The sequence below is a fragment of the Meles meles genome, chromosome 18 (genome assembly GCF_922984935.1).
Source record: "Meles meles chromosome 18, mMelMel3.1 paternal haplotype, whole genome shotgun sequence".
Lineage (NCBI taxonomy): Eukaryota > Metazoa > Chordata > Mammalia > Carnivora > Mustelidae > Meles > Meles meles.
In genome coordinates this window covers 63736183-63763133 of record NC_060083.1, presented here as the reverse complement: position 1 = coordinate 63763133, position 26951 = coordinate 63736183, and the positions used below count along the sequence as shown (strand labels likewise).

The following is a 26951-nucleotide window of genomic DNA, read 5'->3' as shown; positions in this document are numbered from 1 at the left end:
ACACACCTGTGCATGCATGCCGCCTGCACACAGGCACACGTACAGATACAAGAGGGGCTGGCAGAGGCCCCTTATCCCTTTGCCTCCCTCCCTGTCCTGAGATCGCGTTCTGTACCCTCCTTGCCTCTGGGGGCCCTTCCGGCTTACCGGCTTCAGGGTGTCCCACACCGCCCTTCCCCAACCCTGCCAGCACGTGGTGCTCCTACCGCCTCCCCTCGCAGCTCTTCCCCTGCGCAGGTGAGGGCTCCTCGCTCAGCAGGAAGCCAGCTGCTCCCTCTGCCGCTGCTCCCTCTGCCCGCTCGTGCTCTGTCTCTCTGTCAAACGAATGGATAAAATCTTTTTTTAAAAAATCATACGGATATTTTAAATTGCAGCCGCCCCGGAAAGCTTAGCAATTTTAGCCGGACAGTCTCTGGGCCTCAGTTTCTGCGTCCGGAGAACATGGTACTGAGGGGACAGCGCGCTCGCGTCGCTCCGGTTTGTCACACGCCGCCGGGGCAGAAGCGAGAAGCCCGCTCACCTCCGTGCTCCCAGGGGACCCGGACGAAGAGGTGGCCGCCGGGGTGACCTTCTCTCCAGGTGTGAGCCTCTTGTCAGTGACCGAGAGCCGCCCCAAGCTCTGGCCCAGGGGAGCCGCAGGTCCTCGTGATTCGTGCAAAGGACTCAGTCCCCGTTCGTGGGCTGCAGGGCAAGCTCCTTGGGCGACCTGCGACCTGGGGCAGAGAAAGAACTGGCGAATCAGGACCGGGGCGTCACCGTCTCTCGGGTCAGAGCAGCTAAAACCACGGGAACCCGCGCGCGCCCGCCGGGGGGAGGAGTCCGTGCGCAGGGACCCCCGTCCCGGGCCGGGCCCTTTGCCGGGACACGCGCACCGCGCGCCTCCGTCCCGAGAGCGGAGAGTCTGGCGGGGGCCCGGGCCGGGCCGTGGGAGCGGGACTGTGCGCTCGCAGGGGCGGGAAATCCCAAACCTCGGCAGCCCGGTGCCAGCCCCGGCCACGCCGGCGGGCGAGAGCGCGGGCCCGGATGGTTCCTGGGGCGCGGGGCCCGGGGCGGACACACGCTTCTCCTCGGGGCGATGGCACCGTAAAGCGGACGGCGGGGACGCCCCGTGAGCGCACGAACGGCGCCTCGCGGGTTGGACAGCGAGTGAACCGCGTGTCCGGCCGCGCGCAGACGCCCCGCGACGCGGGCGAGGGCGGTCCCGGATCCCCGATCGCGCTCTGCTTCCGCGGGAGGACGGCGGGGCGGCGGGACCCGCTGTCCTCCGAGGTCTCCGGGCTGCCCAAGAGGCCAGAGGCCGCTGGGGTGGGAGCGGCGGGGACAGTGCCTGGCAGAGTCCCCTGAAACCGCAGGCGGGGGCAGCGGGAAAGGTCTGCGGACCGCGAAGCGCGGCGCCCCGGGCGGCAAGGGGCGGAGCGTGTCTGGGGGTGGGGCGCAGCGGGGGCGGGGTCTGGCGGGAGAGACCCCGGGGAGCGGCGGAGGAGCCCCCCCAGCCCAGTCGGGAGCACACCGGGGGAGACCGGGGCTGGAGTTTCCGAGGGAGCACACGGCACGGGCCAGCGCCCTTGCCAGACGGGGCCAGCGGGCCGTGAAGGGGGCAGGGAAACCCACCCAGGGGGAGACCGGGGGAGGCCGCCCCAGCGGCAAAGGCCTGGCTCGGGAGTGGGGCATCATCCGTGTGAGCCATTCTCGAGGCCGGGTCTGCTGAGGGCCCACTACGTGCCGGCGGCACTTGCAGGTGTTGCCTGGGTCAGTGTGAGCTGGGACACCGGTCAGGCTGTTCCCAACAAGACCACAGGCGCGCCTGTGCCGGCCCCCTCGCTCTATCATTCCTGGTCCTCTCACCGACGACGCTCCAAGGGTCTGGGGCATCGACTTCGGCCCCGCACGACAAGTGAATGGCAGAGCACATGAGGACAGAGAGGACTCTGGAGAGTTCACCAGCCAGGTCAGCCCCACTCTGAGGCATCCTGGCCTCTGGAGGCTGCAAGTGGGGGAGCATCTGTCATAGCGCGGCCTTGGCAGGCCCCCCTCCTACAGGTGCTTCACAAACGGGAAACTAAGGAATGTGCAAGGCACAGGCCCTGGTGAATGGCTCCTTGAGAGGTGCCTCCGGTCCTGGGTCCTGCGCAGTCTCTTCCTTCCGGGTACTCCCCCATTAGGGGGAGTAACACAAACAAGGACTTTGGTCCTGCTGTTGGCTGATTATCCTGACCAAGTCCAAGCATAAATAGGTGACATGGGCAGAACCCTGGGCCTGGGGGAGACCCAAAGAGTTGCAGCTTCTTTTTGAGAGAGGACACTTAGTCCCCAGAATGGACTGCTGGCCTGTGACCAGCCTAGGGCAGCTAAGGGAGTGGCCGGTGGACTGTACTTCCAGGCCCCTTTCTGTTCCCAGTTTGTACTCACCGCTTTCTGGGAGGGGGAACAGGCCCCTTTTCATCTGGGAATTCTGCCAACAACCTATTTTTACTGGTTTGACAAAATCCCCCACGCCCACCCTGTGAGACAGAGAAACCAGGCTGACACAAGGCCGTGGGGCATTCCCAGCCTCTCCTGTCTCTAGGCATTGCTACACACTGCTCAGGACTTGATATCAGCCTCCCCAGCCCTTTTGGGGCAGGGGCTGCACTCCTGAGACTGACTGCTGGAGAGGGGAGACCTGCCAGGGGGATAGCCCACCTGCTTTGTGCAGGGGGGAGAGCACTGACTCCCCTGCTTTCTTCCTGGCCACCCCAGGGAAGGTCAGCTTGTGCTGCTGTCTCGCCCACACCTGCCGGGACCCTGTGCACAGAGCAGTGGGTATCCACTCGATGTTCAGAAGTCTGTCTTAACATGGTGCTGGGGCGCCTGGGTGACTCAGTGGGGCCCCTCAGCGGGGAGCCTGCTTCCTCCTGTCTCTCTGCCTGCCTCTCTGCCTACCTGTGATCTCTCTCTGTCAAATAAATAAAATCTGTAAAAAAAATTTTTTTTAAATATTAAAAACCAAACAAAACATGATGCTTGACGGTTCTCCCTTTCCACATTGGGTGGGCATAGGCCTCGAGAAGCAATGCCACGAAGGTCAGTCCTTCTTGCTTTGGACACATCTCTGGAGGACTTCCCTCCCAGTGGTCAGAATCAGGATTCTGGGTCTTTGAAGCTGGTGGCCACTCTCAACTTTAGCGCTCCTGCTCTCTTTCCCAAGGAAGAACACTCAGGCCCAACACAAACGAGATGAAAAGGTTGATTCCGTTCCCAGGAAGATGGGACTGAGGCCCTGGTAGCTTCACCTTCTCCTTTCGGGTCCGACAGCAGGCTCCGGGTTTGAGCGCGGAGGACCAGACGACCAGACAGATGTCCTACGTGGGAGGACAGCAGCCCGCCGTGCAGCAGGGAAGGTGACGCAGGACTGGAGAGGAGCTGCCGGGTAGACCACGGGCAGCCCAAGAGGCCCCGCACACCTGTGTCCCTGTGTCCCAGCTTGTGTCCTGCGGGTGCCAGGACCTGGACAGACAGACAAGCTCGGCTTCCTCTTTCCCTCTTGCAAAAATCACTGCCTGGGGCCTGTCCCGGGTCCGTCGCGGGGAGCCGCTGGGTTCCCGGACACCTGCCAGGATAAACGAAGGCCCCGCGCCAGCACGTGGAGCCTGCATGTGGGAGTGGGCAGGGCAGGAGGTCTCCCGGGGCGGGGTGCAGCGGCGAGGCAAAGAGAGAAAGAGGGATGGCCTGGGAGTCCCGGGGTCCAGAGGACACGGGTGCGCACTGGCCCCTCCCCGCCCCGGGCCCCGCCCCTCCCCGCCCAGACCCCGCCCCGCCGCCCGAGGCCATGGCCCCGCCCCTCGGGCAGCGTGGCCCCGCCCCGCCGGGTTGCTAGGGGAAGTGACGTCACAGCGCGATGGCGGCGGCTCCTTCAGGCAGCTGAAGGGGGATTTAGGCCCGGAAGATCCGAGTCCATCCGCGGCGGGGAGAGGGCGAGCGGGGTCGGAGGGGGCCGGAGCAGGGGCGGCGGCGCTCGGACTGTCCCATCCGCCCCGTATTGAGGCGCTGGGAGCAGCGGGGCGGCCGGAAAGCGATGGTGAAAGCGGGGCCGTGAGGGGGGCGGAGCCGGCAGCCCGATCCGCCGTAGCGGCAGCAGCGGCGCCGCCTCCCCGAGCTCAGACCCAGGAAGCGGCCGGGAGGGCAGGAGCGAGCCGGACCCGCCGCCGCCGCCGCCATGGAGCTCAGAGTCGGGAACAGGTACCGGCTGGGCCGGAAGATCGGCAGCGGCTCCTTCGGAGACATCTATCTCGGTGAGGCGCCCCTCCCCCCGGGCCGGGGCCGTCCCCCGGGCGGGCGGGCGTCCGCCCAGCCCCCGCCCCCTGGGCCCCGGGTCGGGGACCCCGCTCCGAGGACTCCGCTCCGAGCACTCGGGGACCCACGGCCAGACCCCCTCGGCCCTCGTCCAGCCGCCGCCCCGGGGACCCCCTCCCCGGCCTGCGGCTGGGACCGGGCCCGCCCCCCCTTCGCCCCGCCCGATCCGGGCCCCCGCAGCCCCCGGCGGGTGTGGGGAGGCCGAACTCTTCGGCCCTTCGGCGGGGCCAGGCCCGTGCCCTCGGGGTCACCTGCCCAGACGCGCGCCCGGGGCTGCCGGGGAGTGGCCCTGAGCCTCGGCCCGCGCCCCCGCCCGCCCGGTGTCCGCGCCTGGGTGTCCCCGCAGGCAGACAAAGGCCACCGGGCGGGTGTGCGGCCCCCTGCGTCCTGTGCACGGGGGGGTGGGCACGGGGACAGTCCAGGGCGCCGGCTCGAGGCGTCCGCGGCGCCGCAGCTCCCCCGGGTCTGGGCCCTGGGCCGCTGGACCGCAGGACCGAGCGCGGGGTCGCCGGGGCGGGGCGGGTCCCCCGGCGGGGCGGGCCGTCCCGTCCCGGAGTGCAGGTTGCGCACGGGGCGGGAGCCGGCGGGATCTGGGGGAGTCCGGCCGAGGTCGGCGTTGCCCTGCCGGCGGCACGAGAGGCGGGGAAGTAGCAAAGCGCTGTCCTCGCGAGGCCGCCCTCCAGCGTCAGGACGCGCGGGTGGGTCGCCAGAGCCGGGTGGGAAGACGCTCCGGGTCGGTGCGGGTCGGCGCGCGTGCGAGGTCGCGGCGAAGGCAGCCCAGCGGCCGGGCCGCGCGTTTGGGGTGGACGTGCGGGGCCGCCTTCTGCGGGGCCGCGGACCTGTCGGGGGCCCCGCCCCAGCCTGCCCTCCTGCCCCCGGGCGTGCTGGGTGCCGTGTCAGAGGCGCGCGTGTCTGCGGAGTCCGTCCCCGCCTTCGGCGCCTTCTTACCCCGCAGCGAGCCGGCGGGTCGCGCTGCCCCCGGCCCGCCGTCCTGCTGACCCGTGCTGCTGCGCCCCGCTCTGCAGAGCCGTTTCTCTCCAGCCGCCCGGCTGCGCCCTGCGGCCCTGGCTTCGGAGAGCCGCCGGCGGAATGTAAACGGTTTGCGTTATTTATAGAACAGTACATTTTGGCTGAAGTTTTTTGTTTTTGTTTTTCAATTTATTTGACAGACGCAGCGAGAGGGAGCACAAGCAGGGGCAGCGGGAGAGGGAGAAGCAGGCTCCCCTGCGAGCCGGGAGCCCGATGCCGGGCTCGATCCCAGCACCTGGGATCGTGACCTGAGCTGAAGGCAGACGCTTAACGACTGAGCCCCCTGGGTGCCCCTTGGCTGAAGTTTTAACCCAGGGTGCAGGAGCCGTTCTGAAAACCCGTCCACTAGCACCCTGACACGGGGATCAGAAAGTGGCTGTTTTCAGACGTTCCGTCCTCCGGTGGGCTCTGTGCTTTCGAAGCTGCTGCGGGAGCCCTGTCTGCGCGGTCCCGCTGCCACCTCCGGGCCGCACCTCGGAGCTCTCGATCCTCAGATCAGGCTGACCTGCCCAGAGGGTCTGTCCTCTGTCCCCAGGACCCATGGGCTGTGCCTCTCATGCCCTCGCTCCCAACAGCCCCACGGCCCGTCCTTTGAGGTGCACCTAAGACGCAACTGATGTTTCCTGAAGGCGGCTCCTGGCCGGCACGGTGGTCCATTCAGGCCACGCGCTGCCCCGCTGAGGAGAGGCGTCTTGTTACGAGAATGAGATGTGGCTGGAGAGCTCACCAGCCACTGTGGTTCAGGGTCAAAGACGGCTGCTCGAGACCTTGGGAGGGAGGGAGTCATCCATACCACATTTTTCCTGTGTAGGTGAAGGCGTAAGTTAAGGAATTGGGTCCTCGTGTCTTGAAAATTGTTATGTGCCCCATATTCTGGTGTGATGACAACTTAAGTCACTTCACCGTCATTGCGCTTCTGATCAGAGCGCTCTCGACTCCTCTGGGCGGGTTCACCTCATTGTGGTCCTGGCATGTGGGGTCTTGGATTTCTGCCTGGAACTTCCTGTGCTTTCACAGGTTGGAAACTGCGAGGAGGCCCGTCTTTCAACTTGCGGAGGGCCGTGTGGGCCAAGAGAGCCAGTGCTGGCCTGCCTTCCCAGCGGCCTGCTGCCCTGAGGCGGTCAGGCAGCCCTGTGCCCTGCCGGTCATGCCAGTCCTTCCCACAGTTGCCCTTTTGAAGGGGATAGTACGTTGGGACTATTTCTCCAATGCCTGGACTTCAGAAAGTTTACGTACTGGACTTGGGCCACTGTGGACCCCAGAATGGATGGTCCTAATCCTCAGTCTGCCTCCAAGCCTACCAGATCCCAGAGGCTCTTGGGAACGACGGGCTGGGAAGGCCTTGGAGCTCGTGTGTCCTGTACAGCACACACTTGGGCAGAACGTTGCCTGGTCTCCGCGTCGCTGGTGGGGGTGAGGCTTTCCCAGCCCTGCACCGCCCTCAGCTTTAGTTTGCACGTGCTTTGGTCCCTCGCTGCCGGAGGCGATGTTTGTGAGGCACTGGACACCAGGATCCCTTTCACTTGGGGTCAGGGTACCTCTCGTACACCTGCTCACACTGAAAACGGGGAGGGCCATGTTCTCACGTGGACCGCGCGTTCTCTGTGGTCAGCAGAGCGGAGGGGAGAAAGGAGTGTGCGCGGTGGCCGTGCTGCAGTTGGCACAGCCTCTGTTCTGTTCAGCCGGTGGGACAGTGTCTGCGAGCCCCGGGCTCTGTCTGTTCCTGTCCATGTCTGTCTGCTGGAGGCTGGCAGAAGGGTCCTCGGGGCCCTCCCATCCCCTGCCTCTGTCATTCATGAGCGGCGGAATGGAGGTTTTCTTCCTGCCCATGCCCGATCAGACCCAGTCACTCCGTTGAGCAGGGGATGGCCGCCTCTGCCCGCGTGTTACCTGGGTGGACCGTGCGGTCTGACGTCATAACGCGCATAAGCACCTTTAGAGAGCTTAAGCTTAGTAACCTCCTCATACTTGGTTTTGTGTTTTCCCTCTCACGGACTTTCTCTCGGGAGCAGTGTGCAAGGATGTCTGGCGCACAGTAGGGGCTCCGAAGCGGCGGCGGCCTGGCCGTGGGGAGAGAAGACCAGTTGCCTGAACTGGCTGAAGCTTTCCTAGGGTGGCGGCTGAAGCTGGGAGAGGCTGTACTGAGAGGCGGTGAGCCTGCCTCAGTTGCCTTGTCAACGGTTGCCCTGTGAGAGTGACCTTTGCCTGGCGACCCAGAGGCCGCTTTGATAAGACAGTCCTCGGCGGGTGTTGGGTGGAAGGCCGGCTGCTGTGCAGGACAGACTCAAGCCTGGGGTTGGGTTCACGTAGTTCACCATCTGACTTCGCTCAGCTGGAGAGACGTAGTTTTGTTCTCTCAGGACGACCACTAACCTGTGTCTACGGAGAGACTAGTACCTTTGCCTGGAGAGAGGAGCCCGTACCCGCCTGGGTGGGGTTCCTTAGCTACCTCGGAGTTGAGGTTGTTCGGGAGATAAATAGGCTTAGTGTAAACCGACACTGTGGATTGACTTGTGACTCTGAAACCGAGTGCTCGGTCGGGTCTTCAGATTCTTGTTCTCTGTCTAGAACAAGTGCTTGTAAAAGTCAGTTATGCTGAAGAACCAGGTTTTGTAATTTCCAGTCCTTCCCAGACCATTGTTTTTGTAGAATAAGATAAAAATGTCGCAGCAGCGTCACTTTGCTGTCAGAGCTCCTCGCTGCTCTCCCACTGCCCGGTATTGGTCTGTCCCCGTCGTCCCCCCTGTCCCCCTCGCCCCCCCATGGGCTGGTGTGGTTTGAGCACCAGACTTGGAGCAGCGTTCCTAGTGAAGTATGAGGTGTGAGGCCCGCCCCAGGAAGTAGGGCAGGGCTGCAGGGCCATATAGACGGGTGGGCCTCGGTTTTGCCTGTGATGTTTGCTCCTCATGGAGTGTCCGGGAATTAAAGCTGGGCTGCTGTACATCGACCCACGGGGCAGACATCTTCCAAAGAAGCAGCCCGGAGTGTCTGCTGTGCTCACATTTATCTGCACAGCCCAAGCCGGCTCTCTTTGGATCATGTGGCCTGGCAACTTTCACAGTTACGATGCTAGGGGGAGGCTGGTCCTGTCTTCAGGTGTGATCCTGGAGGAGACTAGCTCTGTTACTGGTGTGATCCTGAGGGAGGCTGGCCCTGCTGCTGCCGTGATCCTGGGGGAGGCTGGCTGGCTGGATTGCAGGTGTGGTCCTGCAGGGAGCCTGGCACCGTGATAGGAGGATGGCATTCAGATTGTTCTCCACAGTTGCCCATGGTCCTTTGTCTCCAAGACCGTCAGGTCGGTATTGCTGGATTGATGGCCAGATGTTTGCGTTATCAGGCACAATGGAGTGGAGCTGGGATGTTCTCTGCCTTTTGAAGGTACTGGTCTGGTAGGCAGTTTGCGTGGGTCCGGGCTGTCTTGTCATTGAAGACCTGCTTTGTGGCAAGGGCGGCGGCGCGGACATGGTCGGTGGAGCAGGAGTGCTCTCGCTGAAGGGCCACTGCTTGCGCCGTGGGGAGCAGAGTTGCTGCTGTGACCAGAAAGCTGAGTCATCCGTTTCTCTGTGCCTCCTGGGCTGGCAGGCTCAGCTCGGAGTCCAGGTCCTCACAGGAACTCCCAGTGCATTTCCCGTTTGCACAGCACATTTACGATGAAGTCATTTCTCTTGTAACTGGATAGATCATCGCGAGTGCGGGTGGAAGGACAAAAATGTATTACCTGCCTTCTTTCCGAGTGCCACAGGCGTCTCTGCGGAACGGAAAATGAAGTTCTTTCATCTAGGGTGGTCGCTTGGCGCGATCAGATGGCTCCTCCCCATGGTTCTGGAGTCAGGCCCGGCAGAAGCCCTGCGCTGCTCGTGGCCGTCTGCGCCGTCCGGAGGAGGCTTCGGGGGTTCTTGGGCATTGAGAGGCCACAGGAACAGCGGCACTCCCGCGGGCTCAGCGTGGCTTTAGTGCTTGCTGATCGTCCTTGTCCTTTGCCTGGGAATCTCAGAGTGCTTTGTATCCGTGAACCCACTCTCTGGGCGCGTCTCATGAAACAGGCCGCACTTCTCCCCCTAAACCTGTGGAGAAAGGAAACCAGGCAGCTGAGGTGGCTTTGTCCAGCACTAGGATCTCAGTTGAGTTGGAAATGTCCTAGGTCTGTTGAGCTGCTGGAACCAGTACAGATAAACATACTCCTGGGAAGGATGAAAATGGTTTATACATCAGACCCCCTTATCCACGGGGGACACATTCCATGACCCCCAGGGGATGCCTGAAACCGCAGACGGGACCGAACACGACGCATCCACCTGTGTTCCCAGACGTACTGACCCATGGTGATGTTCATACATGATGTGCAGTGAGAGGTTCCCAGCAGCGGCTAAGGATAAGGCAGCGGTTGCAGCGCGCGCCGTACCGGAAGGTCTGTGACGGGGTCTCTCAGAGTAACCTTACTGTGCTTTACTCCCCTTTGTGGTGACGCCGCCGGGAGATGGTGACGCGGTCACGAGGAGAGGAGGGAGGGGAGGGGTGCGGGCCTGTGAGCTCGGGTGAGGCTGCTGCGCTGCTGACCATGGGGCGGGAGCTCCACCATCTGTTAACAGACGCAGCCGGCTGCAGGTGAGGGGACGCCTGTACGCAGGCGCACTTAGGGGAAGCCAGGTGTGTACTGTGCAGGCTCTTCCCGTTCTCTCCAGCTGGAGCCTCTTGAGGAGGGTTCACGGCACGGCTTCGGGGCACAGGAGAGCTCAGGAGCGTTTGTGTGAAGCCTGGGGCAGGGTGTTGCGCATCAGCAATTACTTGATTGGAGTAAAACAGAGAGAACATTTTTAGATAAAAGCTCTGACTTTGCCTCCAACCCGTGGTCTGGTTATTAGGAGGTATTAGCAGATACTTTGCCAGTTTTAGTATAAAACTAACAAAAGGTATATGACAGGCGTGTGTTGACGGGGCTCACTGGGGCTCTGAGAAAGGATCTGTCCTTCTGGGCCAGTGTCAGTAATAAGCGCACAGCGACGTCCTGTTCTTCGGGAGGGGGGTTTGCAGGAGTCTGCTTATGGGAACCAGTTCTGCTTGGGAAGCGCCGTGACTGTTCCAGGATGCGTGCGGCTCAACACCCGGGGCGGGTGGACCGCAGCCAGGTCGGTGTTTCATGAAAGGAAAGGTCCAAACCCACCCACACAGGCCTGTCCGGGCAGCATGGAGAAACGGGGAACATACAGTCACTCTGGAACTCCCCCACTGCTTGGCTCTGGGTGGGCGAACACGGGGGCTGACCGGTAGGTGGACTGGAAGGTTCCGGGCAAAAACGATGGGAATTCTTGCAGAGAGGACGACACTGCCCTGTCTCTGAGTCCCCTGTTGGCGTGATCAGAGTGGGGACCTATGGAAGTGGGTGAGAGAAAACCGAGTAAACTTCTCTGTGCATGTCAAAGGCTTCCAGCGTAAAGAGTGGAAGTAATGGTGGTTCTCCGTGGGGTTTGTCAACTGCTGGCAGCGTTTCACGGTGGAAAGCAGCGTGGAGGGTGAGAAGTGTGTCGTGGCGTTGCATTAGGTGGTTGACGCCAGGTTATTAACGTTTGCTGTTCTCTTTCTTTGCCAAGGTACGGACATTGCTGCTGGAGAAGAAGTTGCCATCAAGCTTGAATGCGTCAAAACCAAACACCCTCAGCTCCACATTGAGAGCAAAATCTACAAAATGATGCAGGGAGGAGGTATGCCCTTTACCTGTTCAAAAGAAAACCGGGTCGTATTTGATGGGGGAGAACGCGTCATGAATCGCAGCCTCTGGTTTATTTGGGAAAGGGAGGAAAACGTCCCTACGCTTGACTCGGTCACGTGGCTTCCTTCAGACACCAGGAGGCCTCCCGAGGGCCTCGTTCAACAGAAAACGTGATTTTCTGCTTTTCCCTAGCCCCACGTTAGCTAGTAGTGTCTTTGAACTCAGGGTTCATGTGAATTTTGGCTTTTTAGGCTCCTGACTGTTGGGTGTGCCCCGTCAGTCACACGCTTTGCTCACAGCGTTGTGTAAAACCGCTCAGACCTGAGGGTGTCTGATGTTGGAGAGCGCTCATCCTGATCTCAGAGTCTAACTTTTAGAGTTCCCTGGACTTCCAAGTAGTCTGGCTTCTGGAGCAGGTGGGGATTTTGCTGGGGGTCTCAGAGTCCCAAAGACTCTGCAGCGTCAGGAGGGACATGTCCGTGCTTCACCGCAAGGAGCCGCCCTTGGGATCAAGGCTCCGTGCCTGAAGAACGGCCGCGCCGCATCCTGTCCGAGACGCTTCGTGGCAGAAGTGGCAGAAGCCTCTGGGTGCTTTCATAGTTTGTGTGCTCTCAGCGCTTCGCCAAATGAAAGTTTGTCTTCAGAGTCTGAATTCGCTTTTTTCGGGTGAGAAGGAAGCATTGATGATTCCACTCTGGCGTCTTTTCCTCCACAAAAATGGTTTAATCTGTGCTGCCGCTAGCAACCAACATTTCTTGCTTCGCGCTGCGACAAACGTCCTTTAGTGACAGATACACATCAGACAACACGGACAGTCCTGCAGGACCCATCACAGAGGGCATCCGGGCATCCTGTCCCAGCTTTCTCGGGACCAGGGGTGGCTTTGGACTCTGGACTGGCACCCCGGGGTGAAAACACCTGTGGGCCCCGGGGAGTGGTCCACGAGGGCCCGGCCAGTGCGTCTGCCCTCTGGTGACACTCGGCAGAGGGCTTCTCAGGCATCAGGGACACTCTACACAGCTTGTCAGGTGGTGACTCTGGGTGCGGCCTTCATGGTTGGACAGGGCCTGATGGCCAGGGGTTGAGGAAAGCTTCCAGCTTGAAAGCCTATTGAGTGTTAACAGGCCGCATTTCTGTTGAAAGTCTGTAAGCCGGAGGGCCAGAGGGCGGAAGGGAAGAAAACTGTCCCTGATGCCCCAAATAGGAATTGGAGAAGTGGCTGACACTGAGCAGAGAAGAACTTACTCCCTTCGGAGCGGGTCTTCGCGGTCCCCGGACCACAGCTGTGTGCCGCGGGGCTGAGGGCGCAGGCGGCAGCATCGCATCTCACTTTGAATCCTTGCTGTAGGGTTTGTGCCCCTCCTCTAGGATCCTAGAAACCTAGGCTTTTCCCCCGCCCAGCCATCCCCCACGTGCAGGTTGAGTTTTCCTTCTGTTTCAGACGTGCACTTGGTGGATGTTATCAAGGTGCTTTAAAAATTAAAAAAAAAAGATCTCAATTTTTGAAAACACATGATGTCCATAAACGCAGCGTCCATGATTCTGGTAGTGTTGCGTGAGCTCCTGACCACCACGCAGCTGAGACTGTGGACGGTGCAGGGGTCCACGTGCTGTCCATCCCCCTCTGCATCCCGTCTCGTGCCGGGACACACAGACCACTTGGTCGTGGTAAAGGGATGGCCAGGGCCTCTGATTGTGGCTCTTCAATGCTTTTAATGCTGTGTTCTGGGCTTCCTTGCACGTGGTACCCTAGGAGGAAGCTGGAAGCTGAGAGGCTGCCGTGCACTCTCTAGCTTGCCGTGCAGGGTCCTCTGGACGCTGCCTGGACCATGGTGGTGTTGCTGAGCCTGGCCGGAGAGAGCAGCGCTCAGGCGGGCCGGCCACCTGCGGGAGGAGTCAGCCTCGCTACAGACCCCGGCACGTCTGCTGCCACTACTGTCCTCCGCAGTGGGTGTCAGCCAGCCTCGTGTCCTGAGTGAGGAAACACGCACAGACCGATGCGGAGCTTCCCAGAGGACAGAGATTTGACCCTGAGCATCGGGGCACCCAGGCCACTGTTGCACAGCGGCTGTGCTCCTGGGGAGGCGTGCCGCTGCCCTCCCCGGCCGCCAGCAGCGCACCCCAGATGCTTCCACCTGCCGCGAGTCTGCCGGCGGGGACGGAACACGTGGAGTAGCAGGGATGGGTCTTGTTTAGCTGTGCTGGTGAGTGACTTGGGCAGACATTGGGTTCTTCTCAGAATGCAGTGGACCGCCAGACGTTGACTGCTCTTTCCCATCCTGATGTCCCCACAGTGGCTTTGGACCAGCCCTTTTTTGGTGATCCCTCAGTAAAGAACGTGAGCGTCTGGTCAAGGCTCAGGACAGGTGTGGCATGTGTGAGGGATGAGTGGGCCGTGTGTGAGGAGTCCGGGCGGGCCGTGAGGGGGGCCGGCACCTGCCTGTGCAGCAGAAGCTGGCGGCATCCCCCGAGGTCACTCCTCTCGTCCGTGCCCATGCTGTGTTTTGGACAGTCACTATCTTTTTGTTAAGAAATGTTTCACGGTAGCCAAGAACGTATGTAATCTGTGGGGATCCATACCAAATTGAATGCCTGTTGCTCCACCTGCTTGAGAGGCGGTAGGGACCCCCCGAAGTGCCCTCATGTCAGTCCCAGTGCACTCTGGGAGAGAAGCCACGGTCCAGAGGTTGCCCCTAACATCCCTGCCTGGTTTGTTCTAAGTTGTTTCTCTGTCACCCTAAGAGATTTGTTTTTAAAAACCCAGTGGCCTTGTCAGAAGGTTTGGCGGTTTACAGTTGTTTCGGGTTTGAATTGCCGAAAACTGAAAATTTGTATTTGCATTAATGTTGAATATTGAAACTTCTCGTAAGTAAAAATTAAAAGCACTTTTGCCTGAGCCTGTCCCCTAGTTTTCCACTCCCAAGTGTAGGTTTTGGCATCGCTGGACTCCTTCGGGCGTTGAGAGTGACGCATAGTGGCGCCAGGTGACCCAGTTCCCATCCGAATGGCCCACGGGTGGGGGCAGCGTGCTGGTCGCCGCTGCTCTTGCCTCGCGGGCCTTGCTTGCTCCTGCACGGCCCCGCAGTAGCGTGCATTCTCAGATTTCTGATCTCGCCGTCCCCAGAGGAGCAGTCTGGACAGACGGCGGGAACATGCTTGTGAGTAGCTTAGCTCATTGCTTCCTGGGGCCTCACTCCTTGATTCTCCAGACAGTCCGCTCAGGACAAAGCAGGCTACACAGAGAGCTTAGCATCTTCTGGCCAGAGAACTCTTACCGCAGGGCTCTCTGCCTTGACCACATCTTGTCTGCTCCCTGAGGTGGGGGTGATAAGGCATGCTGGTGTCGACCGCTAGAAAAAATGGGTGCCACCATCGGAACACCCTGTCGGTGTCAGCAGACATCGTGAGCCCTTGATGCACATCTGCCCGACGCATGCCACACTGGAGTCCGTGCGTGTGGTCTCCACGTGGCACACGGCTCTCCTCCATCCCGCGCGCTCCCGGGGCGCCCCTGCGCCAACACGGCTGCGTTGAGTAACCTCACATCTCCGTAAGCAGTGCTTCTCTCCTGCTCTGGCATCTTGCTCTTGGGGACGGTGCCTCGATGGCATCCAGACATCTTTTCTGGCGCACCGCTTGCGAGTGGAATTGTGTTTCACGGAGCAGGCGAGTGCTTGGCCTGCAGGATGCCGTCGAGGGCTGCACGTGCCTGCAGGGCCGTTCTGTCCCAGCGGCTTGGCATCTCGGCTTCTGCTGGAGCCACATCCTCTTGGTCTCGTCATCACCATCCCTCTGTAGTGTGGCGTGGGGTGCCTTGGCTAGCACACAAGACAAGGGGCATTAAAAATTAAGGGCGTCTTTTTCTTCACTGTTTTCTGAGGGGATGGAAAGGGTCAGTGCGTGTGACAGTGTCAGGGGATCCAGCTGTCACATACGTATCGTCCAGGGACAGAGTCACTGAACCTGGGGGCTCAGCCTCCTGGAGCTTGGGAGAGGGCAGATAGGCACATGCTTCCCTCCTCTCCCTCCTTCCCCAGAAATTCAAGACTCCATACAGAGCTTTGGTTTCCTGCATTAAACATGGAGTCCCATTCACCCACATCCCACGGAAGTCTTCTGACCCTTGACTTGTGTGTCTTACACCTTCACGGATGCTCCTGAGTGGCTTGGAGGCCCAGTCATCTTCCCCTCTTGGTTTCCCAGCCCCCCCCCCCCCCCCCCCCCGCCCCCGCCCCGGCCCCGGCCTAGCACATCTTCCCAGGATTAGAGACGAGTGAGGCGGGTTTGGTCCATCTAAATACAGCGGTGTGTTTGGCCTGAATCGTGTCAAAGAACAGCCTTGACTTGGGACGTTGGGAACAAGGCATGGAATATTTCTGGCTTCTTCGGAATTTTACACAAACCATTTAAGAATTGTGGAGATCCCTCCAGAAATTAAATGTAAGGGTGTTCGAGCTTTTCGGGGGGATTGGGAGTATAGAGGAAGGAGTAGGGTAGGAGGCAAGTTTTCAGGACAGAAGATCTGGCCCAAAATAGGAACTAGGTGAAGGGGCTCCAAGAAAGGATGGTTTAAGATTACCCCTCCCCCATGCGTGCACACACTTCAAGAAGGGGCCCCTCAGGGCTGGGTGTCAGATCCTCTGCCTGGTACAAAGCCTTCTGTCAGCCTCCGGCTGTTTTTCCCTCAGTAGGAAAACAAGTTGGTAAATGATAAAACCCCAGAAGAGCGTGGAGAAAGTCGAGCTCCTGTTTACACAAGCTAGGCTGCCTGTCAGTCACCCAGCTGGCAGCTTGTGAGCGCCGAGGGCCCAGCAGACAGAGCGATCCAAGGGGCAGCTCGAAACCAGGGTGAGGCATGGCTGGTGCAGTGCCTTCTGTCGCACTCGCCACCGTGGCACTAACCGCTGCTGTGGCGGTGCAGGATGCTGGCCCCGGACACCGTGGTTTCTGCAAGCCAAGGCAAGAAAACCCTTGGTTCAAGGTTAAGGGCATGGTTCAAGGTTAAGGGTTAGAGTCTTTGGTTCATACGCTACCCAGGGGAGCTCAGGCTCTCTCACAACTTGTCGTGACCAGCTTGCGTATTTTCAGAGACACGCAGGAACCCTGTGGCGCTGTGGTGCTGTGGTGCAGGTGCTGGTCTGGGCCAGTGAGGGATCTGGTCGGTGAAGGAAGCCCATGAGCTTGGAGGTCCAGAGTGGGAATCCTTCATCACTGGTCTGGACCAGCCTCCCCCAGCCGTGGCTGCCGCTCAGCACCTTCTGCTGACACCTGTACGCCAGCTTTCCTGTTCAGACGAATTCTGGGTCTTCTAGGAGGGAGAGGTCAAGTCCTGGGCTGCCCCAGTAACAGCGGGGGGTTCCCGTGCACTCCGAGTAGTAGTCCTGCACGCCGGGGAGACGGCAGAGCATCTTGTGTGGCGCAGGTGTGGCTGCTGCCTGCCCCTCCCCCAAAGTCTCCTCGCCCCGAGAGCCCAGCGCACAGAGGGCATCACGCGGAAGTACACGGGAACATAAAGCCAGAACGCTTACATCCAGAGCAGAGTTAGAATGCACAAGATCTGTGCACGACCAGGGCACTTGGAAGCCTGAGAACGTGGGCCCCAGAGGGCCGTTCTTTGGGACAGTGAGACGCAGCAGGTGCGTCTGGAGCGATGGCTGTGCGCTCACAGCGGCCGCAGCACCCTTCCGCCCCGCAGCTCCGGGCAGCCGGAGGAAGCCGGCCTGGCCCCTGAGAGAGTCGTCCTCACGGTACTGTGCAGTGGCCCCTGGGTGCATCCAGCATGTTCTCCGTCCCTCCCCGAGCCGTGGGCGGTCAAAGATGCTATAAACGTTTGTGTGGGTATTTGCGTGGACACTTTTGTCTTGGGTGAGTATCTAGGAATGGCAGAATCAGAAGTAGGTGAATATTTTTCCTTTTGGATAAGCAGTCAGCTGCTTTCCAGGTGTCTGTCCTTTACACCCTTGCCAGCAGTTAACGGCTGTGATGGTTGGTGTCTTTCCAGCAGTTTATCCGTGTTGTCCGAGTGATCGACTTTACTGCGGGAGGCTGTTGACTTCCTGTGTCCCCTTCTGGCTAAAGTTGGTGTCCTCCGCTGGCCTCTGAACGGCCGTAGAACCTGCTCGAGGCTGGTCTCTCACTGCGCCTTCTCTCTCTTTCCCACCAGCCTGGTTAGAGGGTGATAGAAATTTTCTCAAAGAACATGCTTTGGTTTCTCTAATTTTTCTCTCTTTGTGTCTCGTTTCGTTGATTACTGCTGCGGTCATTGGTATTTCATCTGTTCGGGTTTGATTTCCTGTTTTCTGAGATCATCGATCTGTCTTCTCTAATACAGGTGTTTTGTTGCTATAAATTTCCCCCAGGTGCTCCTGGAGCACGTCTCATAAACCCTGACGTGTTGTGTTTTCATTTTCATTTAGTTCAGAAAGCTTTCTGCTCCCCTCCTGATTGCTCCCTGGTCCCTGGGCTATTTTGACGTGGGCGATGCAGCTTCTCAGCGTTTGGGAGCTTCCCAGGGAGCCCTGTCACTTCTGATCGAATTCCATCGTCGTCTGAGGGTGCAGGCCTGTCTCGGTCCACGGCCCTCGGCGCTGCTGCCCCGGGGGTGCTGAGGGCGCTGTCGGGCGGCGCGCGTGTCCGTCCCTCGCAGTTCCGCGGCGCGTGTCCTGAGGCTGCGCCGGGGGCCGCGTGGAGCTGTGTTTCCGGACATGCTGGTGCTTTATCCTTGTAACAGGCACGTCCCTGGAAACGCTCTCTGCAGCCTGCCGCGTCCTGTGCAGACCCGGCTCTCGTGTCCCTTTCTGTCTAAAGTTGGTGTCCTGCGCTGCCCTTCTTACAAGCTGCCTGTGTGGCAAGGGCGCGCGTTTCTCTCTCGTCTGAGAACACGCGCCTCGTGTGGTGTGTTGAGAGGATGGACGCCCGATGTGGTTCCCGACCTGCCAGGGTTTGGTTGACCATCTTGCTGCTGGTTTTGTCTCCCCTCCTCCCTTGCCTTCTTTTTGATTCATCATTTTATCTACATTTTTAAGATTTTATTTATTTGTTGGTGAGAGAAGGCGAGCACAAGCAGGGAGGGCAGAGGCAGAGGGAGAAGCGGGCTCCCTGTGAAGCAGGAGCCTGGCTTGGGTCCATCCCAGGACCAAAGGGAGTCACCGATTGAGCCACTCAGGCTCCCCTTTATTTACATTTCTTAATGGTTTTTCTTACGACTTGCTCCTCTGCTGGCTCTCTGGCACCTCTTTGTTACCTCAGTGACTGAGTTAGGGTTTATCGTGTCATCTTTAACAAATCGTGCCGTGTCCTTGCCGTGTTTCGTGCTTGGTGTGGAGCACACGGGCCTGTGACGGCGCACTTGGCTTCCCCGCTGCGGGCCTCTGCGACGCTGTCCTGCAGCACGGACGTTTGCGTGTTACAAACCTGCCTCGCGTTGTTATTTTTGTTCGAACAGTCACAGCTTTTAAAGGGATTGAAGTAATGTTAAAAGCTCTTATGAGTGAACTTAGTTGTTACTTCTAGTGCTTTCCATCCCTTTGTGTGGGCCCACACTTCCGGCCGGCATCGCTTGCCTTCTGTCCACAGGGTGGCCTTTCCCATACGTAGCAGTGCAGGTTTGCTGCCGAAGGCTTCTTCCAGCTTTTTTATATCTGAAAATCTCATTTGTCTTGGCTTTTGGAGGTTGGTGTCCTCAGCGCTTGAAAGGTGCTGTCCTCCTGTGCTCCTCCGCGCCTCACTTCTGCCAAGACGTCTGCAGCGATCCTGGTGTTTGCCCTCTTTCTGTGATACGAATTTCCCCCCGGCTGCTTCCGAGATGCTCTCTGTATCCCTCATTGTGAGTGATGCGATCCGCAGGCACGAACATTGATGTGAAGGTCCTTATGGCTCTTGTGTGTGCGGGCTGTGGGTGTATCGTCTTCATCCAGCTGCTTGCCATCTCTGTCCCCCTCCACCTTTCCTGGGGGCTTTGGTGGTGTAGCTACCAGGTGGCTCGACGCTGGCTTCTGTTCCTTTTCCAGTAGTTTCTGTTGCTTTGCCTTCGAGTCACACATCTTTTCTTCTGTACCATCTAATCTCAGAAACTGTAGTTCTCACCTCTAAAAGTTGGATTTGAGTCTTTTATAAATCTCCCATGCCATGCTGTCATGTAGCTTTTTATTTTATTTATTTATTTTTAAAAGATTTTATTTATTTATTCGACAGACAGAAATCACAAGTAGACAGAGAGGCAGGCAGAGAGAGAGAGAGGGAAGCAGGCTCCCCGCTGAGCAGAGAGCCCGATGCGGGACTCGATCCCAGGACCCTGAGATCATGACCTGAGCTGAAGGCAGCAGCTTAACCCACTGAGCCACCCAGGCGCCCCTGTCATGTAGCTTTTTAGACACAGAATATAATTAGAATTTGTAATAATTTTTATTTAGATTTTTTAAAAGATTTTATTAATTTGACAGCACAAGTAGGCAGAGTGGCAGGCAGAGGGAGAGGGAGAGGTAGACTCCCCGCTGAGCAGAGAGCCTGATGTGGGGGTTGATCCCAGGACCCTGAAACCATGACCTGAGTCTAAGGCAGATGCTTAACTAACTAAGCTACCCAGGTGCTCCTGTTCATTTATTTTTAGAGAGAGAGAGCACACAGAGCTGAGAGGAACCGAGGGAGAATCTCAAGCAGGCTCCCAACTGAGTGCAGAGCGAGACACAGGCCAGACTCGGGGCTCCATCCCACGACCCTGAGATCATGACCTGAGCTGAAATCAAGAGTCAGACACCTAACTGACTGAGCCACCCACTTGCCCTGTAGTAACTCTTACTGTCCTCTACTCATTCTTAGATCTGAACCCGTTTCAGGTGATCAACTGTTCCTCAGTATGGATGTTTTCTCCTTCGCATCCCTGGTCGTCTCTGGATGCCGGACCTTATGAGTTTTACTTGCTTGCGTGCTTGGTGTTTTACTCTGTTGCTCAGGTTCTTTCTTTGCTTAGTTACGGGGTGAGGTCAAGTTACTTTATTCTGTTCAGTGTTTGCATTTCTGCCGATAGTCGAGGGAGGAAGGGGCAGTCTGAGGCCCATGCGGCTTGTGTCCTGTCCTTCAGCTCTGCGTGTGTTCGCTGCCTCCCGTTTAATGTCTTAGAAACCATCTTTCCACATGTCCAGCCTTCTGGTCTTCCCCAACGTGAGCAGGCATCGGGCTCCTGCCGCTCCATCTTGTTGATACAGAGGAGCTTTTAAACTCTTGAAAGATCATGATAGTATCTGGTTCTGACTCAGGGTTTCTTGTACCAAAAACATTACTCATCGTGCAAAAGACTGATATGTTTGTCTTTGTTAAAATTTCTCATCAGAAGGCTCCAGAAGAAAAAAAAAATTGCCTCACATGAAATCAACAATGGTTTAGTACCCAGAATTTTTAAAGAATGGCTATAAATAGACAAAAGTCTTTCTGATAGGAAAATTGGCAAAGGGCAGGGTAGACATTTCAGAGAGGAACAGCGTGTGGCCGGTCCACACACGGATGAACGATCGCAGGTTAGCGAGATGCCGGCTCACACCGCTCGGCTGATGACGAGCAGTCGGGTGGTCTCGCACCAGCGCGCTGCTGCTGGGCGTGTGGAGTGGGCTGGCTGGCTGGGAACCAAGGTGACATTACCTCATAGGCAGACAGCTTATGCTGTGTTCGTAGGCTTGTGCCCGGGGAGACTGGATGTGAACAAGAATTTCGTGTGTAAGAATTTCCACCCTTGAACGCAAATAAGGGTATACTTAGTGGCACCGTTTGTAATAGAAGCAAACCCAGACAGTCCAGATGAAAGAATAGATGAATTGTGACCTTTTCTCCAGAGGGAATACTGTACAGCATGCATACTTTAAAAAAAAATTTTAATAAAAAAATAATAAAATTCAGGTGTCTGGGTGACTCAGTTGGTGAGGCCTCTGCCTTCGGCTCAGGTCATGATCCCAGGGTCCTGGGATCGAGCCGCGCATCGGGCTCCCTGCTCAGTGGGGAGCTTCCTTCTCCCTCTCCGTCTGCCTGCTGCTCCCCTGCTTATGGTCTCTCTCTGACAGATAAAATCTTTAAAAAAATGAGTAAGTGAGTAAACGGAGGGAAGAGACAGATCTGAGTGTGGTGTGCAGGTGCTCTGCCCTGGGGAAGTAGAACGTGACCCGCCCCCATCTCCAGAGTGTGGGCTCCACGAGTGACGTCCTTCCAGAGAGGACAGTACACACCCTGGGGAGAATGAACACACCCCAGCCCGGGGTCAAGGTCCCATCCTCGGTGACGAGTCCCGCTGAGCACAGACCCCTGACGTGAGGTGATAAGGCCCTTCAGCTCTGCGGTCTTCCTCCCCAAACCCGTCACCCGTCCTCTCACGATCCTGGTGGAGGGGTGGCCCCAGAACCCCCCCGCCAAGAATTGCCGGGCTCCCCAAAGCCAGGGACGTGAGAGACGGCTCAGCCCCGAGGAGCCTGGGAGACACGATGACTGGGGGGGAGAGAGGGTGTGACAGGAAATCCAGGGATGGACTTGGGTGACCGACAGCAAGCCAGGCTGGTTCCTGGTTTGGGCCACGCAGCTCACTGCTTGCCTGTAGGAAGCTTTCTTAGCATCTGTTCACCCCCCCGCCTGGGACGCTCTCCCATTCTTTCCCGATGTAGCTGCCCGCCACTGCCCGCCTGGCCCTTGTGTCCCTTGTGTCCCTGTATGCGAGCATAGGCGTGTCGGGTTTCTCTTGCAGTGGGCATCCCCACCATCCGGTGGTGCGGGGCAGAGGGGGACTACAACGTCATGGTGATGGAGCTGTTGGGGCCAAGCCTAGAGGATCTGTTCAACTTCTGCTCGAGGAAATTCAGCCTCAAAACTGTCCTGCTGCTTGCTGACCAGATGGTAAGAATCGTGTCTCTGAGATGACGGAGCCTGGGCCTTCAGGACGTGGCTCGGCGTGAGTCAGCAGTCTGATGGCAGTCTCGGGTGCCATTCTCCTCCTGTGCCTCTTAGTGCCCAGAGAGCGGGCGGGGGTGTAGTCACCTTTGCCGCAGGACTGTGACTGGGGGCTGGGTTTGGAGACATGCGGGTGGCTCCCAGCGGGTCTCTAAAGGAAGGGCTGCTGGTGCAGACCCTGGTCAGGGAGGGGTGGTCCCGTCAGGCTGCTGTCGGTCGACCCCCACCCCAGGGGCCAACGAGGGGAACTGCCCTGGCCACGCGGGGGGTGTGGAAGATGATCTCTTCAGCAGCCTTCCCTGGTTGCGGAGTTGCTCTGCTCTGGCCAAGGGCCGCGGGACGTGCAGCTGAGGGCACAGCCGTCCCTCGGCCAAGCAGGGGCCTTTCCTGAGGCTGCTGCTGGAATTCAGCCTCTGGTCACTACTTCCCTGCCTGTAGATCAGTCGCATTGAGTACATTCACTCAAAGAACTTCATCCACCGAGACGTGAAGCCCGATAACTTTCTCATGGGGCTGGGGAAGAAGGGCAACCTGGTGTACATCATCGACTTCGGGCTGGCCAAGAAGTACCGGGACGCACGGACCCACCAGCACATCCCGTACCGTGAGAACAAGAACCTCACCGGGACGGCGCGGTACGCCTCCATCAACACGCACCTTGGAATCGGTGAGCACGTGGGTGCTGGGGTCTCCCGTGTTCCCGGTCACTAGGCTGCCTCGGGCATGGCCATCTCTTAGAGAAAGGCTAGCCTCTTGGGGGGCCCTGGGGAAGTGGTCAGCACATTTGGTATGGAGGCTGTCTTCAGACCTTTGTAGCAAAGTCTAGCTCCCCGACTCTGGAAAACCTGTTGGGAGGTTTGGTGGCGGCAGGTAAATGAGTGGTCGGACTTCCCGACCCTCCCTGTAACCTTGGTGTCACTCATCCAGGGGTGCCACAGTTTCCTAGGGGCACATCAGGGGCAACTTCTGGTAAAACAGAATCCAAGACTATTTTTCTGTGGTTTGACAAGTTCGCTTCTACAGTCAGAATGTGCCTGGGGTCTTAGCTTTGCGGCTGCAGGCGCGTACATGCTGTCCTTGACCCGTTTCCATCTTTCCCAGAACAATCCCGGAGAGACGACCTGGAGTCACTGGGCTATGTGCTCATGTACTTCAATCTGGGCTCTCTGCCCTGGCAGGGGCTGAAGGCCGCCACCAAGAGGCAGAAGTACGAGCGGATCAGCGAGAAGAAGATGTCCACTCCCATCGAAGTGCTGTGTAAAAGCTACCCCTGTGCGTGTCCCCGAGGGCAGCGCCGGGCTGGCCGCGGTCTCGGGGTGGCAGTTGGGGGGGGATGGGCACGGGGAGGCTGGGTCCCAGACAGCAAAGAGTGTCCTTGAGCTGGTGGCAGCCTTCTGTCCTTGCTGCTCCTTTACCTTCCGGAGCCACGACCCGGGGAGTTTCCTCGTTCGTGCGGAGAAGGGCCACAGGTGCGCTCGCTGTGCTGCTGCTCTTAAGCGTCCGTGACCCGTGTGGCCAGCGAGACGCCGTGTCTCTAGCTCCTAAGCGTGCGGCAGCGGATGGTGGCCGTCATGTCGCCAGACATGCAGTCGGGGAGTGCCGGTTAGCACCGCATCTCTTGTCTCGTAGCTGAGTTCGCCACGTACCTGAATTTCTGCCGCTCCTTGCGTTTTGACGACAAGCCCGACTACTCCTACCTGCGGCAGCTGTTCCGGAATCTCTTCCACCGCCAGGGCTTCTCCTACGACTACGTGTTCGACTGGAACATGCTCAAGTTCGTAAGTGCGCCAGCTCGCTCACCCCCGGCACGGAAGTGAGCCAGAGGCTCCGCCGGACGCGGGGCAGGCTTCAGAAGGCGCGTCCGCCGCACTGGGGGGCCAAGTGTCCCCGTGAGGGCCGTGGCCCGGGTGGGGCCCCCCTGGGGTGGGAAGTCCTGAGAAGCAAGAGCCCCATGAAGGGAGAGCAGAGGTGGCCACATAGGCGCAGGGCCCCGGGAGCCAGCAGAGCGGGTCTCCCAAGCGCAGGTTTGTGTGTGGAACCGCGGCTCGCTCTTGACCGACAAATCTGTAATCGGAAGGTACGTGTGTGACAGCCGTCAGCGTGTCCTGCAGGAGGGTACGGCCAAGGCCACGGGCTCCGGCCAGGCGGGGTGACCTCTTGCCCCTCGTCCCTCTGACCCAGCCGTGCGGGCAAGCGAGCAGGGTGGGTGCCTAGAGAGGTGCTCGGCAGTGGTGGGCTTCGTTGCCAGCCTTGTTGAGTGGGCGCAGGCGTTTGCATGCGTGCAGACCTCGAGCTTCGATGTTTTCCTTCTCTCAGTCTGGCGTCCCGTCCCTGAGTCTCTTGTATGAGACTAATTAATTAACTTTCAGGCACTGTTGTCAGGAAGTTCCAGGGTTTTTTTGGAACTTCTACTTCATTTTCCGTTACAAATTTTTCCTGTTTAGTTAGCTTAAGACAGAAATTGGGACCTTTCCAGGGTGACAAGATCTGATGGAGGAGTGGATCCTCCTCTTCAGAGGACGTGAGACAGAAAGGCTTGTCCTGTGGCCTTGCAGGTGTCAGGGTGTCTGTGCAAGGTCTGTGCCCTGCAGGGGAGAGCCAGGTGCCCCATTGTGGGCTGGCTCGGGCTGTGCGACCACCGATCGCCCAGTGTTGGGGTGACCTTCTGGTACCATCGCCCTCCCAGTGGGGCTGGCCGCCCTTCTCCGGGCAGGGCTGGAGAATGACTCTCCTGGGCTTCACGGTGTGCATGTGGTGGGACGAGCGCTCGGCTCTGTGCTGCGGCTGGGAAGCCGCCACGGGCGGAGCGGGCACCGGTGGGTGCGGCTGCAGCGGTAACGCTTCGTTGGCGGAAACCGCTGGCGGCCAGCTTCAGCTCGTGGGCTGCGGTTTGCAGACAGATGCGTCCCAGTGCTGTTCTTGCAACGGCCCTGGAGTCGCGCCCCCACTCCTGGGTCGTCATTTGCTCAAAGTAGAATTAGCGGTGGTTGCCTGCGCTCTTGTCACATGGGCCCTGGCCCCACATCCACCCAGGTTCTGGCTGGGCCCCCGCCAACCAGATGCCACTGCTTGCGCGTGCCTCTCGGATCCCCTAGATGCCAGCACCTCAGGCCCAGCGCTGACCCGACCTCGCACGATTTCCCGTTCCTGTGTGGATGCCCAGGGGGACGAGGCCACCCAGTTGCCGTCCGAGTTTGGGGTTTGGAAATGCTGGGAAGGCCTCATCCGCGCACTCCCAGGGTCCGGGGCAGGCTTCTGTCCTCGAGGGAGGGAGGCCTCATGGCCAACCTTGCTACATCATGCTACATCACCTTGGATGGTTCTCCGACAGCAGGGGACAGCCGGGGCCCTTGGGGTTTTTTTCCACCAAACCCCGTTCAGTCGGGTCTTAACGCTGTTTGCTTTGCAGGGGGCCAGCCGGGCCGCTGATGATGCTGAGCGGGAGCGCCGGGACCGAGAGGAGCGGCTGAGGCACTCCCGAAACCCAGCCGCCCGTGGCCTCCCCTCCACGGCCTCTGGCCGCCTGCGGGGCACCCAGGAAGTGGCTCCACCCACCCCCCTCACCCCTACCTCACACACTGGTGAGTGGGCTAGCTCCATGTCTCCGCAGCAGGCCCCAGAGGGTTCTGGTTGTGTGTCGGCCGCTCTGGCTGTTAGAGCCACGGCCCCACTCAGGCTCATGGTGGGCACGTGTTGTGGGCGGGGCTGAGTGCCTCCGGTCCTGGTAGACTCTGGTTTCTGAGGATTGGCCGGCCAGGGGACATCTCTTTCTTTTTCTCCATCGTTTCTCTTTTTCGTGACACGGATTGCTCCCTACGGCCTCTCAGTACCCACCCCTCCATCGCCTCTGTGAGCGGCATCGGAAGCGTGGGGGCCTCAGGCTGCCTTCCTGCCGGACTCCTGGGCCTCGCTCCTGGGAGAGTCCCCCAGGGCCAGCGCGCTGGCGTCCGGCAGTGCTCTGCGGGCCCTGCCCACCGCTGCTGACCTCGAACTCGGGGTGCAGGCCGGCTAGGGGTCAGCTGCCTGTTGCCGCCCTGCGAATCTGGTGTGCGTGGCAGCGCCCACCCCCTGTGGTGCTGGATGCCGAGACCGCTGAGGAGAGCCCCCCCCCGTGCTGGGTCGGGGGTCTGCCCCGAGCCCTCACCGCCCCTCCTGTCTCCCCCTCCAGCTAATACCTCTCCTCGGCCCGTGTCCGGCGTGGAAAGAGAGCGGAAAGTGAGTATGCGGCTGCACCGCGGCGCCCCTGTCAACATCTCGTCCTCCGATCTCACGGGCCGGCAAGACACCTCCCGCATGTCCACCTCTCAGGTACGCGCCCCGCACGGGTACCACCCCGGCTCACCGAGGTCAGGCGCCGCAGGCCTCTCTGGGCTGCTCTGAGGCCACCAAGCAGACTGGGGAGCGGGTACTGAAGGGCTTCCTCCCTCCTTTACTTTCTCCCCCATTTCTGAGTTTTACCTGGAGAGGGACACTCTGCCCCTCGCGGCTGTGCAGCCCCTCGGTTGGGAGCCTGAGGCCGGCTGTGCGGGCAAAGGGCTTGGCTTCCCAGCCGCGCTGCCGCAGGCCATGGGACTTTTTCTTTTCTGCCGCCGTCCTTGCGGCCCCGGCCCCCTCCCCGAGCCGGCCCCGGAGGCCGGGCCGTCTTCCGTGCAGACTGGCAGTGCCCTGGCTGCTCATATGGCGTCTGTCGCGGGCGCACACAGCCTGTGGGGGTGGCTGGCGGCCCCTGTAAGGTGGCGTGGGCCAGCCTGTCGGAGCCTGGCACCAGGCGATGTACCGCGGGTGAGGGTTCCCGTCTCCTGAAGTCCCTGCCCACGTGCCTTCTTTCTGACAAGGCAGGTGTCCTCAGGGAAATGGCGGTGTCACGCGGGTCCCCTCCACTCGATCCTCTTCCCTCTCTGGCTTCGGTGCCGTGGCTCTTCTCTGTTCGCTCACGTGCGCTCCGCAGACGAGCTCTTTC

General features: G+C 59.6%; 2 protein-coding genes across 4 annotated transcripts in view; one reads left to right on the top strand and one right to left on the bottom strand.

Moving 5' to 3' along the window:
• Positions 1–368: 368 nt before the first annotated feature.
• LOC123930086 (serine/arginine repetitive matrix protein 3-like) lies at positions 369–1687 on the bottom strand. Its single transcript, XM_045986294.1, has 3 exons — positions 1612–1687; positions 969–1525; positions 369–713 (listed from the first exon to the last, which is right to left on the bottom strand). The coding sequence occupies exons 1-3, from the start codon at positions 1685–1687 to the stop codon at positions 594–596; spliced, it is 753 nt and encodes a 250-aa protein (XP_045842250.1). The 3' UTR covers positions 369–593.
• Positions 1688–3867: 2180 nt separating this feature from the next.
• The window catches only part of CSNK1D (casein kinase 1 delta), a 31427-nt gene continuing 8343 nt past the window's right edge, over positions 3868–26951 (top strand). For 2 of the 3 annotated variants that reach the window (XM_045986436.1, XM_045986437.1), the window contains exons 1-8: positions 3868–4271; positions 10950–11060; positions 21789–21937; positions 22430–22658; positions 23093–23263; positions 23621–23769; positions 25401–25572; positions 26160–26299. In XM_045986436.1, coding sequence (XP_045842392.1) covers positions 4196–4271; positions 10950–11060; positions 21789–21937; positions 22430–22658; positions 23093–23263; positions 23621–23769; positions 25401–25572; positions 26160–26299 — 1197 coding nt within the window. In that variant the 5' untranslated portion in view covers positions 3868–4195. The remainder of the gene's footprint in view (positions 4272–10949; positions 11061–21788; positions 21938–22429; positions 22659–23092; positions 23264–23620; positions 23770–25400; positions 25573–26159; positions 26300–26951) is intronic. The other variant, XM_045986438.1, reaches the window with a different exon arrangement.

Excerpts from the sequence above, each read along its gene's own strand:
- LOC123930086 (XM_045986294.1), bottom strand. The coding sequence starts at position 1,687 with ATGGCTCACACGGATGATGCCCCACTCCCGAGCCAGGCCTTTGCCGCT. Across the intron at positions 1,526-1,611 it reads CTCCCCCGGTCTCCCCCTGG|CCCCGGTCTCCCCCGGTGTG; the intron begins GTGGGTTTCCCT and ends CGGAAACTCCAG. Across the intron at positions 714-968 it reads GCTGGCACCGGGCTGCCGAG|GTCGCAGGTCGCCCAAGGAG; the intron begins GTTTGGGATTTC and ends TCTCTGCCCCAG.